This window comes from Corticium candelabrum, chromosome 15 (genome assembly GCF_963422355.1).
Source record: "Corticium candelabrum chromosome 15, ooCorCand1.1, whole genome shotgun sequence".
Taxonomy (NCBI): Eukaryota; Metazoa; Porifera; class Homoscleromorpha; order Homosclerophorida; family Plakinidae; genus Corticium; species Corticium candelabrum.
Window position 1 is genome coordinate 1,284,557 of NC_085099.1, and position 15,037 is coordinate 1,299,593.

At 39.8% G+C, this 15,037-nt stretch overlaps 3 protein-coding genes across 4 annotated transcripts in view; all 3 read right to left on the bottom strand.

Moving 5' to 3' along the window:
• Positions 1–107: 107 nt before the first annotated feature.
• LOC134191636 (uncharacterized) lies at positions 108–5,502 on the bottom strand. The gene is made up of 17 exons (XM_062660257.1): positions 5,491–5,502; positions 5,176–5,394; positions 4,556–4,966; positions 4,194–4,259; positions 3,816–3,884; positions 3,668–3,765; positions 3,487–3,574; positions 3,136–3,427; positions 3,027–3,079; positions 2,853–2,967; positions 2,073–2,138; positions 1,917–2,011; positions 1,734–1,854; positions 1,564–1,667; positions 1,469–1,509; positions 481–649; positions 108–422 (listed from the first exon to the last, which is right to left on the bottom strand). Exons 2-17 carry the CDS (start codon positions 5,389–5,391, stop codon positions 222–224), a joined length of 2,205 nt encoding a protein of 734 aa, XP_062516241.1. The 5' UTR covers positions 5,392–5,394; positions 5,491–5,502; the 3' UTR covers positions 108–221.
• Positions 5,503–5,641: 139 nt separating this feature from the next.
• LOC134191462 (uncharacterized) lies at positions 5,642–10,436 on the bottom strand. Of its 2 annotated transcripts, none has more exons than XM_062660076.1 (17): positions 10,402–10,436; positions 10,143–10,340; positions 9,567–10,059; positions 8,574–8,596; positions 8,419–8,514; positions 8,236–8,307; positions 8,066–8,178; positions 7,928–7,991; positions 7,424–7,727; positions 7,213–7,265; positions 6,889–7,147; positions 6,733–6,824; positions 6,568–6,676; positions 6,400–6,503; positions 6,296–6,333; positions 6,065–6,230; positions 5,642–5,988 (listed from the first exon to the last, which is right to left on the bottom strand). In XM_062660076.1, exons 1-17 carry the CDS (start codon positions 10,417–10,419, stop codon positions 5,794–5,796), a joined length of 2,397 nt encoding a protein of 798 aa, XP_062516060.1. In that variant the 5' UTR covers positions 10,420–10,436; the 3' UTR covers positions 5,642–5,793. The 2 variants fall into 2 exon arrangements, with proteins under 2 accessions (XP_062516060.1, XP_062516059.1); XM_062660075.1 differs by having other exon boundaries at positions 6,568–6,697.
• Positions 10,437–12,406: 1,970 nt separating this feature from the next.
• LOC134191206 (uncharacterized) overlaps positions 12,407–15,037 on the bottom strand; it is a 3,642-nt gene continuing 1,011 nt past the window's right edge. The window contains exons 3-8 of the mRNA XM_062659796.1: positions 13,457–14,011; positions 13,324–13,390; positions 13,183–13,264; positions 12,982–13,055; positions 12,791–12,923; positions 12,407–12,730 (exon numbers count right to left, since the gene is read on the bottom strand). Coding sequence (XP_062515780.1) covers positions 12,626–12,730; positions 12,791–12,923; positions 12,982–13,055; positions 13,183–13,264; positions 13,324–13,390; positions 13,457–14,011 — 1,016 coding nt within the window. The 3' untranslated portion in view covers positions 12,407–12,625. The remainder of the gene's footprint in view (positions 12,731–12,790; positions 12,924–12,981; positions 13,056–13,182; positions 13,265–13,323; positions 13,391–13,456; positions 14,012–15,037) is intronic.

Consider the following 15,037-nt stretch of genomic DNA (forward strand, 5'->3'; position numbering starts at 1 on the left):
TGTATCTATGTTGTCACTATCTCAAGTTGTAATGAACTAGGCTTGGTGTCATGCTAGTTTGTATAATCACATGGCAATCCATTTAGTAGTAACTCATAGTATGATACTCATAGTCCAGACTTTGCTTTTGTATTATACAAGTCTCACACAATTTGCTTACATTCACTGTATAGATAACAATATATCAGTAAAGTATTCAAACTGTATGCATCAGAAACTAATCACTTACGCTTACTTGATTTATAAGGAGTTGTCTCTAAACTAAAAGGCAAGCCCGGACAAGGCCTTACCAGCACAGGATACTCAGAGGCAACTGGTTTTGTTTGTAGTGCTTCAATGAGCTCTACTAGTGATGAAAATTTTTCATCAATGTAGTCTCCTGCGTCTAACCATAAATTTTGTCCCTCAGGGTGTGACTGTGACTGCATCAAAACAGTGACGGTGACAATAAGTGCGGTTTCACTGTAGAATCAATACTACCTGTATGTGAAAGCTTTCTGATTGTTCGTTGCCAAGGGAAAGATTTAGTGCAAACCCTCCTTCATCAATCAGTGTAGAACTGAATCGAACCAGAAATGTTCCCTCTGCTTCTTTCTGTAGCAAAGACGAAGCTTCCGACTGGTCCATATAGCCAGCAAACCAACTTGCCCTAAATACAGACGTGAGTACGGTACCGCAATACTGCCAACTAATTGGTATATTTATAGTATTATATATATTACTACTATATGCCTTTGAGTGAACCTACATATCTAACTGTGTTTGCAGACCTCTCAACTTTTTTTGCACCAAACCTTTTTTACACGTTGACCTCGTTTCACGTTTGTGTGCGCCTAAGCTTTGCCTCAAACTTCTAAATGTTATGTAATTACTGTTACTGCAAGTAGATACACCGGATACCCCAGATACAAGCAAGCAGAGCCGTATGTAGAGTCTAGTTCAAAGAACCCGCTATGTACAGAAAGACAGATCTAATGAGTCTGTGCAAAACAACTGTCAGAGTGTCTCACGGTAGGCTTGTCGGGAGAAAAACTGGCAATCGTGAGAATTGGTCGCAAATCGTGAGATCGTGAGACATGCCCGTAAATCGTGAGAGTTGAGAGGTCTGTGTTTGACTGTTTAATTTAGCAAACAACCATGATTAGCTTTCTAATATGCATTGCACAAGATAAACTGCAAATGTTCATTCGCCTTTCATATGAACTGAGCTGGACTGTATGCTCAAAATGCAACCAAATACACTACTGGATAGATGAAAACACAATAAATATTATAAATTAAGTATTAATTAACATTGCCATATTATTTGCTCGCCACATTGTCTTTACAACACACACGGCTTATTTCTTGTGGAATTAATTGTGTGATGAGGTGCAACCGCACACAATCACACAATTTTCTTCCATGCACAAATAGGTTCATGTAGGGTATTAGAGTGATTGTGTAACATTGATTGCATACGACTTACTTGTATGGGTTGCGACGTGAACCAACTAGCAAATCTTCAAACTTGAAGGAACATCAAAACTAGACACCAGTGCAACTGTACAACTATTCTGTTACCTTGCGCACAAACCCGTGCTCATCTGTCGTAGCCGGACCGAACCATTTTATCAAACGAGTAAAAGCTGTCATTGTTACTTTGACACTGGGGTCCTTTCTTTTGGCTAAAATGTGTAACAGCAGGTTGATTGCAATGTTAACATTGTCGATTGACAAATGACACAACTCACAAAAACGGATCGGGTTGGTTCTTAGATCGTTGACAAGGATGTGAAAGAGACCTTTTTCAACAGTGGAATTAGGAGGAACCCTAAATTTGTCTTTTAGTGCTGCTATAAATGCAGTCCACAGCTGCACAATGCCAAAACTATAGTGATCGTTACTTACATAACAGTACAGCATTGCTAGCTGACCTTTTCCTCCCTTGTTCCAACTTTAATGCTAGTCCAAAATTCTCTGGCTGCAGGATCATATAAATTGTTTATGTGTGAGTCCGGCATTCCTAGTGCTTGAGTATGACATAATACATGACACAAGCTTAAATGATACTTCAGTAGGTAATGGCATACCATCGTCAGTGGATAGACTTCCAGCAGTATCCTCTTTCCCACGTCTCTCTTCTGATTGTGCACTAGCTACAAAGTGAGAATCTAATGCATTTTGAATGCATTCTTCAATGTATGTTTTAACATACAGGGTCACACAAGCACACGCCTAAACACATGCAGACACACACACACACACACACACACACACACACACACACACACACACACACACACACACACACACACACACAATATTCTATTACAACAAGTATGTGTACAGAAGAAGTGTGTGCTCGTATGCTTAACTGCTTGTAAATAGCTGCTTAGCTTACTGTTCCTCACACCCACAACAGAGCATTACGGTGGCGTCTTATCAATTACAGCAGCAGCCAACGTACAACATCAATTTATCATTAGAAAAGTACAGTCAACGATGCCTCACATGTTGTGAAAATATTCGATAGAAAGTGTGATGACTGAGTGGCCACATAGACTTCACGTGGTTACCGCCCTACAAAGGTCGACTACACTAAAATAGTAGGCTTTGTCAAACCCTCTTAGAATAATGGTGTCTCAACTGATCAATAGCAAAGCAATTATTTTGTGGTTCAAATGGAATCGTGTGTTGTAAACAAAAACTGTGCGTAAACGTGAGACTATATGTGCATTATAACATGCTGTGTATAAAGGGTCTCAAACAAAGCACATGCAAGCACTTAGCTTGTATAGATTTAATTACGCACACACTTCTTGTACAATGACTACTGCAAGCAGAATTTATCACCAATTATAGTTTCTCACCTGTGCAAACCAATTTTGATCGGATTCCAAAAACCACCATCTGATCTTTGTCACTGTCATTGTCAACTGGCATAGACACTGTACGGTACAGTTGTGGTTCTGCACTCTCACTTTCCTACATACAGAGATTGAGCAAATTCTTTGAACTGCCCAACACAAAGTGGCAAGACTAACAAGTCTGTCATCAAAATTTGCAGAGCGCCAAGCCTTTTTTCCAAGTCTCTCTTCTAGATCATCCACAACATACCATTTACATGACCTATAAATCTCAAGGACTACACACCTGCTTGCTCCTTAAGTCGACAGATCGCTTCCAGTACTGAATACATCTTAAGTTGTTCAAAAATATCAACAAGCCTGGCACATGAAATTTCTTGACAGTGTTCCAACACGAGCAGTGTAGGTGTTTCGTTTCCAGTTGCTGTCGAATAACGTCGAATATCATCATTAGAGAGACCTAATTCATCACCAACCATCCTCCAGTCATTAAAATTTGGGTCAGGTGGATCTATCATTTTAGCAATAGCAGTTCGAGTGTTAAATCTCATGTCTTTAATTTTTTCTGGCAGATATTTCTACAAAATACTTTGCAGCAAAGTCCAGAGAAAAGTCCAACATACAAATTAATACAAACCTTTGCCTTTGCTATAATGTGCTCTCTACTTTGGCTTTCAAACTTGGCCATTCCAGATTTGTCTTGACTAGAGCAGGTATAAAACAATCTATAAGGCCATACCCTCAAAGTCTCAGGTCCCTTAATTAAAGCTCCAAGACCTGACAATTGAAAGTGATGAAAATTTGTATGAGAACATTACCTTTTGCGTGCCTCTTCTGTCGGTGCTGCTGAAGCGTCTCGCGAGAGCCTCATCTCTAAAGTAAATTGTTCTAATGTCTGCCTAAGTTCCATTGCCAACTACAACAAGGATGGTACAATTATGTAAACATGCATGGAGTATTTCATACTCTTTGTGTTTCAAGTTGTTGTTCTACTTGTGCAACAGATGAAGCTGCATCATGGTAAGCACTGGAGACCTTAAAAGAATACGTAATCAGCACACATTCAGTTTAACATCTACTTCCACAATTGCTATGTAATTAGTTATGTAACTCGAGCACTATCATTAGGCTTAAGATTGGCAGCCAATATATCAGCTGGTCACTTATTATTTGCTATTTTTCTGGGTTCGTATTTGATATGTAAACAAATGGGCTTACCCCCTTTTTAAGTATGTTCCTGCATCATGCATAGATAAATCTAAAACCACTAAAATCGTGTACAAAAGAATCTCATCTAATTGACAAGTAGCTTTAAATCAATTACAACACAATTGATCAATTCACTTGTTGAGCCATTTGTGTAGACTTCATTTTCCAATTTCTTTGTTCTGCTTCTAGTGTCAAAGTATCCTGTAGTGGAAAAGAGTAACAGAGTAAGCTACATTTCAACAATACAGTACTATACGTATACATTGCACAATCTCAAATGACAACACAAAAAATAGAAATCAAAATTACTATAAATGACAACACAAAAAATAGAAATCAAAATTACTATAAATGACAACACAAATAATAGAAATCAAAATTACTAACACTACATACAACAAATCTTGTGCGGGCAGTCTATATTTGTATGTTCTTAGACACCAAAAAACAAACAGTAAGACTTTATTGCATTCTACATCTAGCAGTAATTCACTTACATTTTGCCTTTCTTGATTACTAGCATCCTGCACAACATCACCAGTTGGTTCTTGAGGGCAAAGTGCAAATTCTGCTAAAGAAACTCGTTTGGTCTGTTTGCTTGCTGTTACCACAATGATGTTAAAGCTGCTGATGGTTGATCCACTTTCAGACAGCAATTTATCCAGATAATCCTCACTGAAAGCATGACCCAAATCGTCAGGAGGAATAACCTTCTTTATGACTTGCTCATGCTTTTTGTAGTTGAACAAGAGTCCGCCTCCATGTTCCTCTGGTCCAGTGACACTGAAAAAACAGTCCCCTTCTTGCAAGTTAATAGAGCTTTCAATTGGACTTTGAAAATGAATCACAAGGTAGTCACCCTGATGCATCACTGGCCAGTTGGGATCATGCTGACCCACAGACTCAGGCTGCATTAGTCAAATCACAGTTTGTTTCCATTAAATTTAAATTTCAAATTCAATTAAATCAAATTTCTCTAAATTAATTAATCATGTTAATTTATTAATTTAAACTCTAAATAATTTACTTTTAGACTAGCTCAGCCTACTAAAATTCTTAACGTTTAGTAGAAGTTAATAGTCATTAATTATAATTAAATTATGTTAATTAACGTTACTTGTTGACAGCTAGTGTCACGAGGTCGTTTGCAGAGTTCACAAATTGTACCAGATGCTCGATCAAACCACTCAGTAAATCGTCTCGAATCGTTGGCCATATCTTCACTTTTGTATATTTTAAGTAAAACTGTCATCTGGTGGTCGTAGAAAGTGCGTGGGCAAACGCGGAAAAGACGAGGCTTGATATGCTCTTCCCACACATCGTTCCATGACATCACCTGCAAAACTAAGTGTGAAACAGAAGCACGAGGTAGATAACACTGTGACACAATTTCACACACTGTTTTCTGCCATCTCACATACGCCACACTTACCTCGCTGCCTATTACGCAATTAATATTAATGACAGCTAGCTTCAAGCGCACGTCGACAAGTCAGGAAGCACACACGTCCCTACTAGCTAGACTTGTACCCAGTCCTCCTCCTCGCGCACGCTCCACGTGTTTTGGCACGTTCTTTTTGTTATTATTTTGTTGTTATTATTGTAGAGATCTAGACTATGTACATATACTAATATCCTAGTCTACCACATTTCAATACTTTTAAAAAATTCAGAGAAGATACTATACAGATATATTACCATTTTTCATTTGTTGTACAGAAACGTAAAGCATCCCTTACTTTGCTCTACTTCGATAGCCTCTTGTTTCTCTGCTAAATGGAAGACCAGGGCATGCTGCAACTAATGTAATTGGACACTCTGTTGATATTGGAATGGTCTTCAGTTGATCAACTAATTCCACCAAAGACTCAAAGTCTTCATCTTTATGGTCCCCATAAGGAAAACGCAATATACCTTGAGCAGGCAAAGCCTAGACACAACAACATGTACACATTGTCATATCCAGAACAACGTACACCTCAACAACAATTCATATCACAGATTACGTCAATATGGAAGCTCTCGATCTCTCCATTTGCCATTAGGTCCAATGCAAAGCCTCCCATGTCACCATACGTCTCACTGAACCGAACAAGAAATGTGCCACATGCTGTGTTCTCTAGTCTTGCACAAGCATCCACATGACTCATGTAGCCAGCAAACCAACTCGTCCTGTACATCAACATTCTACAGATTCACAAACCAACAAACATGACAATAGAAGAGAAACAACACACTTGTTTGCTCCAAGCGATTTACTAACAAGTTGTTCAATCTATACATAGAACAAACACCGGCTGAAAAGACAACTAAAGTAACAAAAAATCACTTATAGTCATACATTCTGTATAAAGCCTCGTTTGTTACCAGTCAATGGTCCAAACCATTTGACTAGTCTAGTAAATGCCTCCATTCTCACCATCACACCACAATCTTTACGTTTACCTAGCAGTAATAGTTCTGCGTTAGTAAGTAGGTAAACTGCCAGTCATAAAGTCATGGTTCCAACCAAAATCACCGTGACGATCAGGACAGAGAATGTAGAAAAGGGCTTTCTCTGCTGTGGGACTGATTCTTCCAGCTTTGTGACATAACCCAGTATAAATATCCTTCCAAGGCTGCAAACAATCACAAAATTTCTACGATAACATTAGTAATAGTTTAATGACGTAACCTTTTCGAGTCTACTGCCTGGCAGTTTGAGCCACAACTCTCTGGCATCATCATCATAAAGATGCATAATGTCTGGATCACTGGTATCGCGTCCTACAAAGCATGTTTGATTATGTCATTATTGTACTAATACATTCAAGAACACAAATGAGCATACGTTCTGGTGGTATGTCTTCAATAGCAGAAAACAACGGTTCATTTTGCTGGTATTCCTCTCTTTCCTTTCTACTAATTTGTACTGAATGCTTGGATAACGACACTGAGAGCACTGCCTCTTGCAACCCACCACTTAGCTGATCGTGACCATTTTGCAGTGATTGTGCGATGAAGGCTGGATTGAATTCACACGTTACGGAGCATGTTTCAGGGCTATGTGCAGTTCTGTTCAGCAAGGTTGACATACATGACTGATCTCTCTACAGCAAGTACTTGCCTAGTAGATATGCCCAGCCAGATAGCCCACTAAAATGCATACACAAACCTCTAGTCCTTTCACATTGTCTCCTGAAGACCGAAGATGATTTGTTTTCATTCCTAGATACGAATTGGGTAGTTATACAACCATTCACTTGCCAATAATTATGCATCAACTAAAGTCCGAAGTCAATTTAGGTGTCAAAGGGTCTTAATAGCCGATCTTACTCTCCTTACACACACATCTATTACACATCTATGGCACCTACATTCTTTACCTTTGTGCTGTTGAAACTCACATATCACTTCAAGAACATCAATCATATCCAAATCGTCAAGAATATTTACCAAACGGCCACATGCAGTATTTCCACATGCTTCCAGCATAAGCATTGTAGGACTGGACTGTCCACTACCACCACTGTATGCCTGATTGAAACGCCTGATGTCGTCATTGGAAAATCCCAAGCCATCAGCAACAAGACGCCAGTCTTTATACCGACTGTGAAAAGTGTCGAGTTTAGATGAGATCACAGACCGCATCCCAAAGCTGATATCTTTTATCTTAGCAGGTAAACATCTCTATACAGCAATAGTGATGACACAATGTCTATATTAGATTGAAGTCAAAATGCATGCATGCAAATAGCGTTGCTGAAGCTCATCATATACCCATTCAAAGACATGCACTAATAACAGGATGCACACCATATACAATACATGCTCAACTTTCACATGCAAGATCATATTTGACAACCACTTCTATCAAGCTACACATTTACCTGAGCTTGAGTTACAAGATTGTCTCTCTTCCACCCCATAAACTTTGATTCAGACTGTAGAGTTCTAAAATTTAATACAGCATAGAGATAAATCACCACAAAACTTATGCAATTTAAACACTATGTAATTATACATACGTTGACACACTATCGGATTCAGAAAGGTCAGCTACCATTTCAATATTACTAACAGAATGACTGTCAGCCATCAAATGTCTTAGCTGATTGACATCTGTTCTTAGCCTTGCCATCTAATAAACACTTACTGTTTACTGCCTACGATCAATTAGATACCCAACATACTGCACCTCTCTTTCAAGACACAACTGTTGAACATCTTGTTTGGCATTTCCGACACCATTTTCATAGCAATGTAATATCTGTAAATGAAACATCAACATAAAATGGTGTACTCAACAGCTGAATACTGCATGGTCCAACACAAGTTGAACCTCCACTCTTAGAACTAAAAACATGTTGTAAATCAAGACCTTCATTGAAGTCTCATCACTGTTTTTCTTCAAGTTGCAATGCTGCTTTTCAATTGAAGAAACCACATGATTATCCTCACTACTCTGACCATGAAACTGCAAAAAAGGACAAAGAATCCAATGTCTACCTTAGATGACTGGCAATGTGTCCTTACAGTATCAGATGATTGTGACTCCACTACAAAAAAAGGAACATTAGATATCTATTGATATCATTGTAAAACGTTGCAGTAGCAGTATTATTTGTGAATGTGCTCACATGTCATGGTGATTCAAAATTTCAAGTTCTAAGATTACCGATATCAATCTACAATCTAGTTAGCAACCTGCAGCTGGCATTAATCCCTACTACAACTACACTTGCTTGAGTAAGCCCCCAATTGCAAAACAGTGTGGATACTACCTTAATTGAAAACTTGACACCCGGACGTGATAATGAGTGAAAGTGATTGACAAATTAACCTTCAATGATGCTGAACTAAAGGGATGTGTCTCCACTTGTTGTTCTCTAAACATGTTTAAACTCTAAACATGTTTAGCTAGACTGTGTCTCCACTTGTCCATTTTATCCGGTCTGTTAAAGTAATTATCCGGGACTTAGTTGTACCGCGTGAATTCGTTTCTTGTGCACCAGACAGTCGGAGATTGTCTTCTGGTCATCTTGAAAACAATCAGAGATACAAGTTTCTGTCTTCGCCAAAATCGCTCTCTCCGAACACTCTGCATCAGTCTACGCACTCTCTGACATTGCCTAATTCTGTCTTCTTCCGATAGTCTCCAAAGGAAGAAAAAGAACAGTGTGAAAGAACTAACATTCATTGTCATGGAACTCGCGTTACTATCACGTGACCGTTAAACCTAAACCACTTTCGTTAAACTACCTCTGAAACATGTTTAGCAAAAGCTGTTTAGGTTTACAGTTAAACAGGTTTAACGCTAGTGGAGACACGATTATTCTTAAACATGTTCAGACTTAAACAGGTTGTAAACATGTTTAAGCCCTAGTGGAGACACGCCCAAGGATGCTCCAGACTGTCAATAGTGCATACAAAACTACTATAGTCCAGTTAAATTCAACGTGTGGTCTAAATGTACATGTAACGATAACAATACATAGCAACATTGCATTACATGTTGTAGATACCAACCTATGTCCAGCTGCTTAGCAGCCACTTCTTCCAACGTTGGATACTTCTCACAACCATTTTCTGTCTTTTCATGTCCAACCGCAGACAGCTCGCAAACTTTAGCACACAACATTCCCTTCAATCGTGGTGTCGCAAACTCCAAAAGAGGCAATCTCTCTATCTGTCCCTTTGCTCCAACTAGAAGCAAACTAAAAGTGCATTCTGATAAATCATGTGACAGCGACAGCATAGAAATAATTTGCTGTAAGTAATTCCTGGTAAATGCAACACTGAAAGACTGTGGGCCAATACTGGTGGGTACCACTCTTCCTCCTTTGACATACTTGAACGACAAGCTACCAATTTGACTACTCACTGGAGCTTGAAAAAAGCAATCACCCGAACGCAAGTTCAATGGAGATTCAACAGGAGGAAGAAAATGGACTGAAACAAATGTCTGTTCGTGTGTGAGCGGCCAGTGAGGATCAGACGGTCCTGGGTGTGGTATTTGAGTCTGTAAAAACCGATTTCGTCATGGACAAGTAGACAGTTTTGTCAATTTCACTTTTAATATTAACTAATTATGAGTCTGCTCACTTTTGCTGACTGCAGAACAGCCTCGTAAGTGTCCATTGTCCTGTAAAACCAATCCAGAAAATTATCTTGACGATGGACCATTGTAACCGTGTATAGGATGTGAAGAACGCGAAGCTGGTGCTGCATGAGCTCATGAGGACACACGTCCTTCAAGCGAGGACAGAGAAATTTGGTCGCTAGTTCATCCCACGACCACGTCTACAATAACGTATGCCAGTTAGAATATAGAACAACTCAGCAATAGTAGGAAAGGCTCTACCGGATTTGCAGCGTCCATGCGAACTTTCCGTAGAGTCCCGTATCTAGTTTCGGATAACGGCTGGATTCGGACGCGAGATCTTGGTCCAACGCAATTGTCTAAGGATGAAATATAGGGCTACGTTGAGACGTTAGGTAACTATTCTTGATCCGTGACAATCAATGGATTTGGCTCGTTCTAGCGAGAACGAGCCTCGACTAAACGTAAACCACGCTCTCCCTCTAGACCCGGACAAATACCTCTAGTTTCAGATGGTCTCTCGTGTAGGGCTACCAAAGCACAGAGACAAACTGAATCTATTTGTTGCAGTAGCCTAACATCTCATCTTCCAAACGATCGTATGGACAGCGTCGTCGTGTTGCGTGCGTAGCCGTGGTAATCGTCAGAGTTGAGTGAAGTCACGCCCTCTAGTTTCGGCTGCCCGAAACACGCTAGATCGTCATTTTCCGAGCAAATTTAGACACTTTGTAAAGATTTTGAGCATTTTGAGCATAGAATCTCGACGTCTAGTGCTAAAATCAACTTCTAAGACATGTTTCTACGTATTTCTAGCCAATTTCTCATTACTCTCTGCAGCGTAGAGATCATACGGTGCCGTTTGAACATCTAGGGAACAAAATTTCCCTATGTAGCAGTATCTTACTGGCTTGCTACGCAATCTAGAGTAAAAAATACGACTTGCACAATCATAAGTAGGGTATTTCCCTTTGATAGTGGCTATCTAGTTTCCTTTTCTCAAGAGACGGTAGCACTAATTGTTCCACTTTTCATACGGCATTTCCAATAAACGAACGTTCCTGATCTCTGTTTTGCTTCAGTAACAAACAGGAGTAACATGCGGGTGGTCTAGATTCATAGTGTAGACATACCTAGCCTCGGATTTCCAGACCAATGTAGCGGCAATTACAAAATCGGCTTAGACCAGCCGCGTGTTATCACTGAAGCAAAAGAGAGGTCAGGAACGCTTGTTTAGAGGAAGTGCGGTATGAAAAGTAGAACAAATTAATTCTAAAGCATTAGAAAAGGAATCCACTATCAGAGAGGAATACCCTACTTTTGATTGTGCAAGTCGAACCTCTTTTACTCTAGATTGCGTAGCAAGCCAGTAAGATACTGCTACATAGAGAAATTTTGTTCCCTAGATGTTCAAACGGCACCGTACGATCTCTACGCTGCAAAGAGTGATGAGAAATTAGTTAGAAATATGTAGAAACATGTCTTAGAAGTTGATTTTAGCACTAGACGTCGAGATTCTATGCTCAAAATGCTCAAAATCTTTACAGAGTGTCTAAATTTGCTCGTAAAATGACGATCTAGCGTGTTTCGGGCATTCGAAACTAGAGGGCGTGACTTCATTCAACTCTGACGACTACCACGGCTACGCACGCAACACGACGACGCTGCTCATACGATTGTTTGGAAGATGAGATGTTAGGCTACTGCAACAAATAGATTCGGTTTGTGTCTGTGCTTTGGTAGCTCTACACGAGAGACCATCCGAAACTAGAGGTATTTGTCCGGGTCTAGAGGAAGGGCGTGGTTTACGTTTAGTCGAGTCTCGTTCTCGCTAGAACGAGCCAAATCCATTGATTGTCACAGATCAAGAATAGTTACCTAACATCTCTACTTTGCCTTATACTTCATACCTAGACAATTGCGTTGGATCAAGATCTCGCGTCTGAATCTAGCCGTTATCCGAAACTAGATACGGGACTCTATTTACACTCCAAAGTCACGTGAGACTTGTCGTCTAGTGACAAACCGATGTACTGTGAATGAAAACGGCGAGCAAGGTGTTGCTTTTGATGGATTCTGCCGTCCTTTGCTGCTGCAGGACGTTACACTGTGTCTCATTTGACATACACAGGCAAGACTGGTCTACTACACGTCTAGTCTGAGAAAACTGGTAGAATCTGCTTCGCGGGCGTTTCCCCGGAAGTATGCGGCGGAAAGGGGTTTGCCTACGCGAGACCAACACACACACACCAATACAATCCCACTGCGCTCTATCCATCAAGGTGATCATGACACAGTCGTATTCTTTGAGTATAACAATTGCTATCCTACACCTTACAAGAGGCAACTAATCAAAAAGTACGAATACAAAACAAATCGGTATATCAAGCTACACAACAAGACTAGGAACTGTACAACTACAAACAAGAGCTGCTGCTCCTCAACACAGCTGAAGACTACACTGCAATCTATTTACAATCCAATTATCTTAGTTTGATCCTCCAGGACTGCTCGTTCCAGGGCTTTTCGTAGATACACTCGATCCATGATGAGTAGGCCGATAGACCGGGTTCACAATTTTAATGTCTTCCACCTGCATAGACACATTGCTATAACTAATCGTACTCGAATAGACTTTGTCACTTTTCCTTACACTAGATAGTCCTGGCGTTTCATATATCGTATCCTCGTCTTCTCCTGGTTGCAAGTCCATCTGTTTGTTGTGTATTCCACGCTGCATCTCACCAAGTACACCAAATTCCCTTTCATAGTCACCAAACGACGTACTGCAAAGAAGAACAATATGTATGACGTCATGCATTACACGAGTAGCTTAAGTCTTACTGGCTACTCTTGATTTGCTGCCTCTTTTGATTATACATGTACAGCTCAGCCTGCTGAGCACTTGTGTAGCCATTCTAGAAACATGTAATAAACTATTAGTAAAAATATGATAAACAAATAAAAATCAAATTAAAAAGTTTGGTAGTGAAAACGAAGAAAGCAAAGTGAAACAGCCATATCATCAGACATTCGTTAACTTACCACTGTGTTGTGGTCTTCTTTTGCAGGGAGATGTCTATAGGAGTACTCAGAATCGATCACTCTTCGAGCTTGATTTTTCAGTCTACAACAAAACAGAGTAACAAATGTAATCGACACTAGACACAGTATCAGTGGACCTACTTGGACCAGCAGAGAAATGCAATGATGAGACCCATGATCGAAATGACACACGAGCATATGATCACAACTAATATCAAATTCATCGAAACCTTCAGAATGATCGTATAGCAATGCTCACAGAATGATAGCTCACCGAGTAAGTACACATCGGCGATTCTTCCATCTGAACTATTTGTTCCTGTTAGTGCATGAGTCATTTCTGTCATGCTGCTTGGTATTGCCTGATCCTCAATTGACGTCGGTCTTAGTAACAAACGAGTCAGTGCATCATCGCCTTTGCTTCCACCTTCTGCAGGTGCCTCAACAGTGTCACGAACACCTGCTGCAGGTGCCGATATTTCTTCACGTGACTGCGTAATAGCAGCAGACAGCTGACTGTTATCAGTCCCTGATTTAGCCTCATGACTATTTGAAGCTTCAGAGGTCGTATAAATAGATCTAACAGGATCGTCTGTTGGACTGTTAGACGTTTCTATTTCTGTTGCCTTGTCAGTGAAGGGAGAGAGTGAGTCCGTCGTATCTTTTGTATGGATCATCTCTTTATGTGAATGTGCCATTCCTACTGTCCCCATATCTTTATCTGTAGATCGACTCAATCCATTCTGTGTATGATCTTGCATTGCGGTTTCTAATAATTCATCCGTTTGAGAATTTCTTCGTATATCAGTCAGATGAGGATGAACGTAATCTGAAATGGAATGATCACTACAATAGAACGTTTGCCATATATTAAAACTAGTCACTGTACTTGCCAAATTTAACAATTTAATATCACTGGTCTAACTAGAACACCCACCAACTGCAAACATGGATACAAACTGACCAATTTGTACCATAGAACAAGGAATTTTGGAGACAGTTTTATCTTGGCGATTTGCCAAAATAGAAAGCGTCAATATTATTTTAGTTTAGCTTCATTGCACATGCACACAGCTGAATGACCAAATGGCACTGTACAAATACTTTCAGCGCAAAGCCTTGAACGGCCTCCTGTGAGGGCCTCGAATGCAGCCGGAAACTTCGTAAGTCTCCGATGACTCCACATTCCTGGTTGTACAGTATCTGTTTTCACGTGCACTACCAGCCTCGCAACGCCACATCACATGTAGCAGATGAAGTGATGTCAAACGTTCACCAACTTTGCAGATCGCCAAAATATAACTCGTCAAAATTAAAGTAGTCATTTTGGAAGATTTCACTAAATTTTTTGTGGCCAAAATTTCTCGTTCTACAGTATATTACTACGGTATATAATTATTAGTTCACACGTTTTTGTTTTTTATATTTTAAACTTTTCATATCAAAACTTCCCACCTATCTACATGTTATTGTAGCACAAAGACCACAGAGAACCACAATATAGAGCATGCTCCAATTCTTTGCCGAGGTGAACAACTAAGAGTAAGGTTGCAACGATGACAGCTAAAGCCTCTTGAATTTATTCCACTCGGTCAGAGTATAGTAGATAAACAAGTTAATTAATTTAAAAATGTATGTGATAATGTTGTCTCTAAGTATTTATAAAGTGTGACAAATGCACGGTAATTCCATAAACTCTGGCAGCTACTCTAACACATGGGCATAATTAGGGAGCCACCCTGAGCATGTGACTTAGATTCAAAAATTATTGGACTTTCTCAGACACTGCAAGTACATGCATCTACAGTTGACAGCTGCACTTTGTAGTAAATTCAAAACAAGTTATAATGGTAAG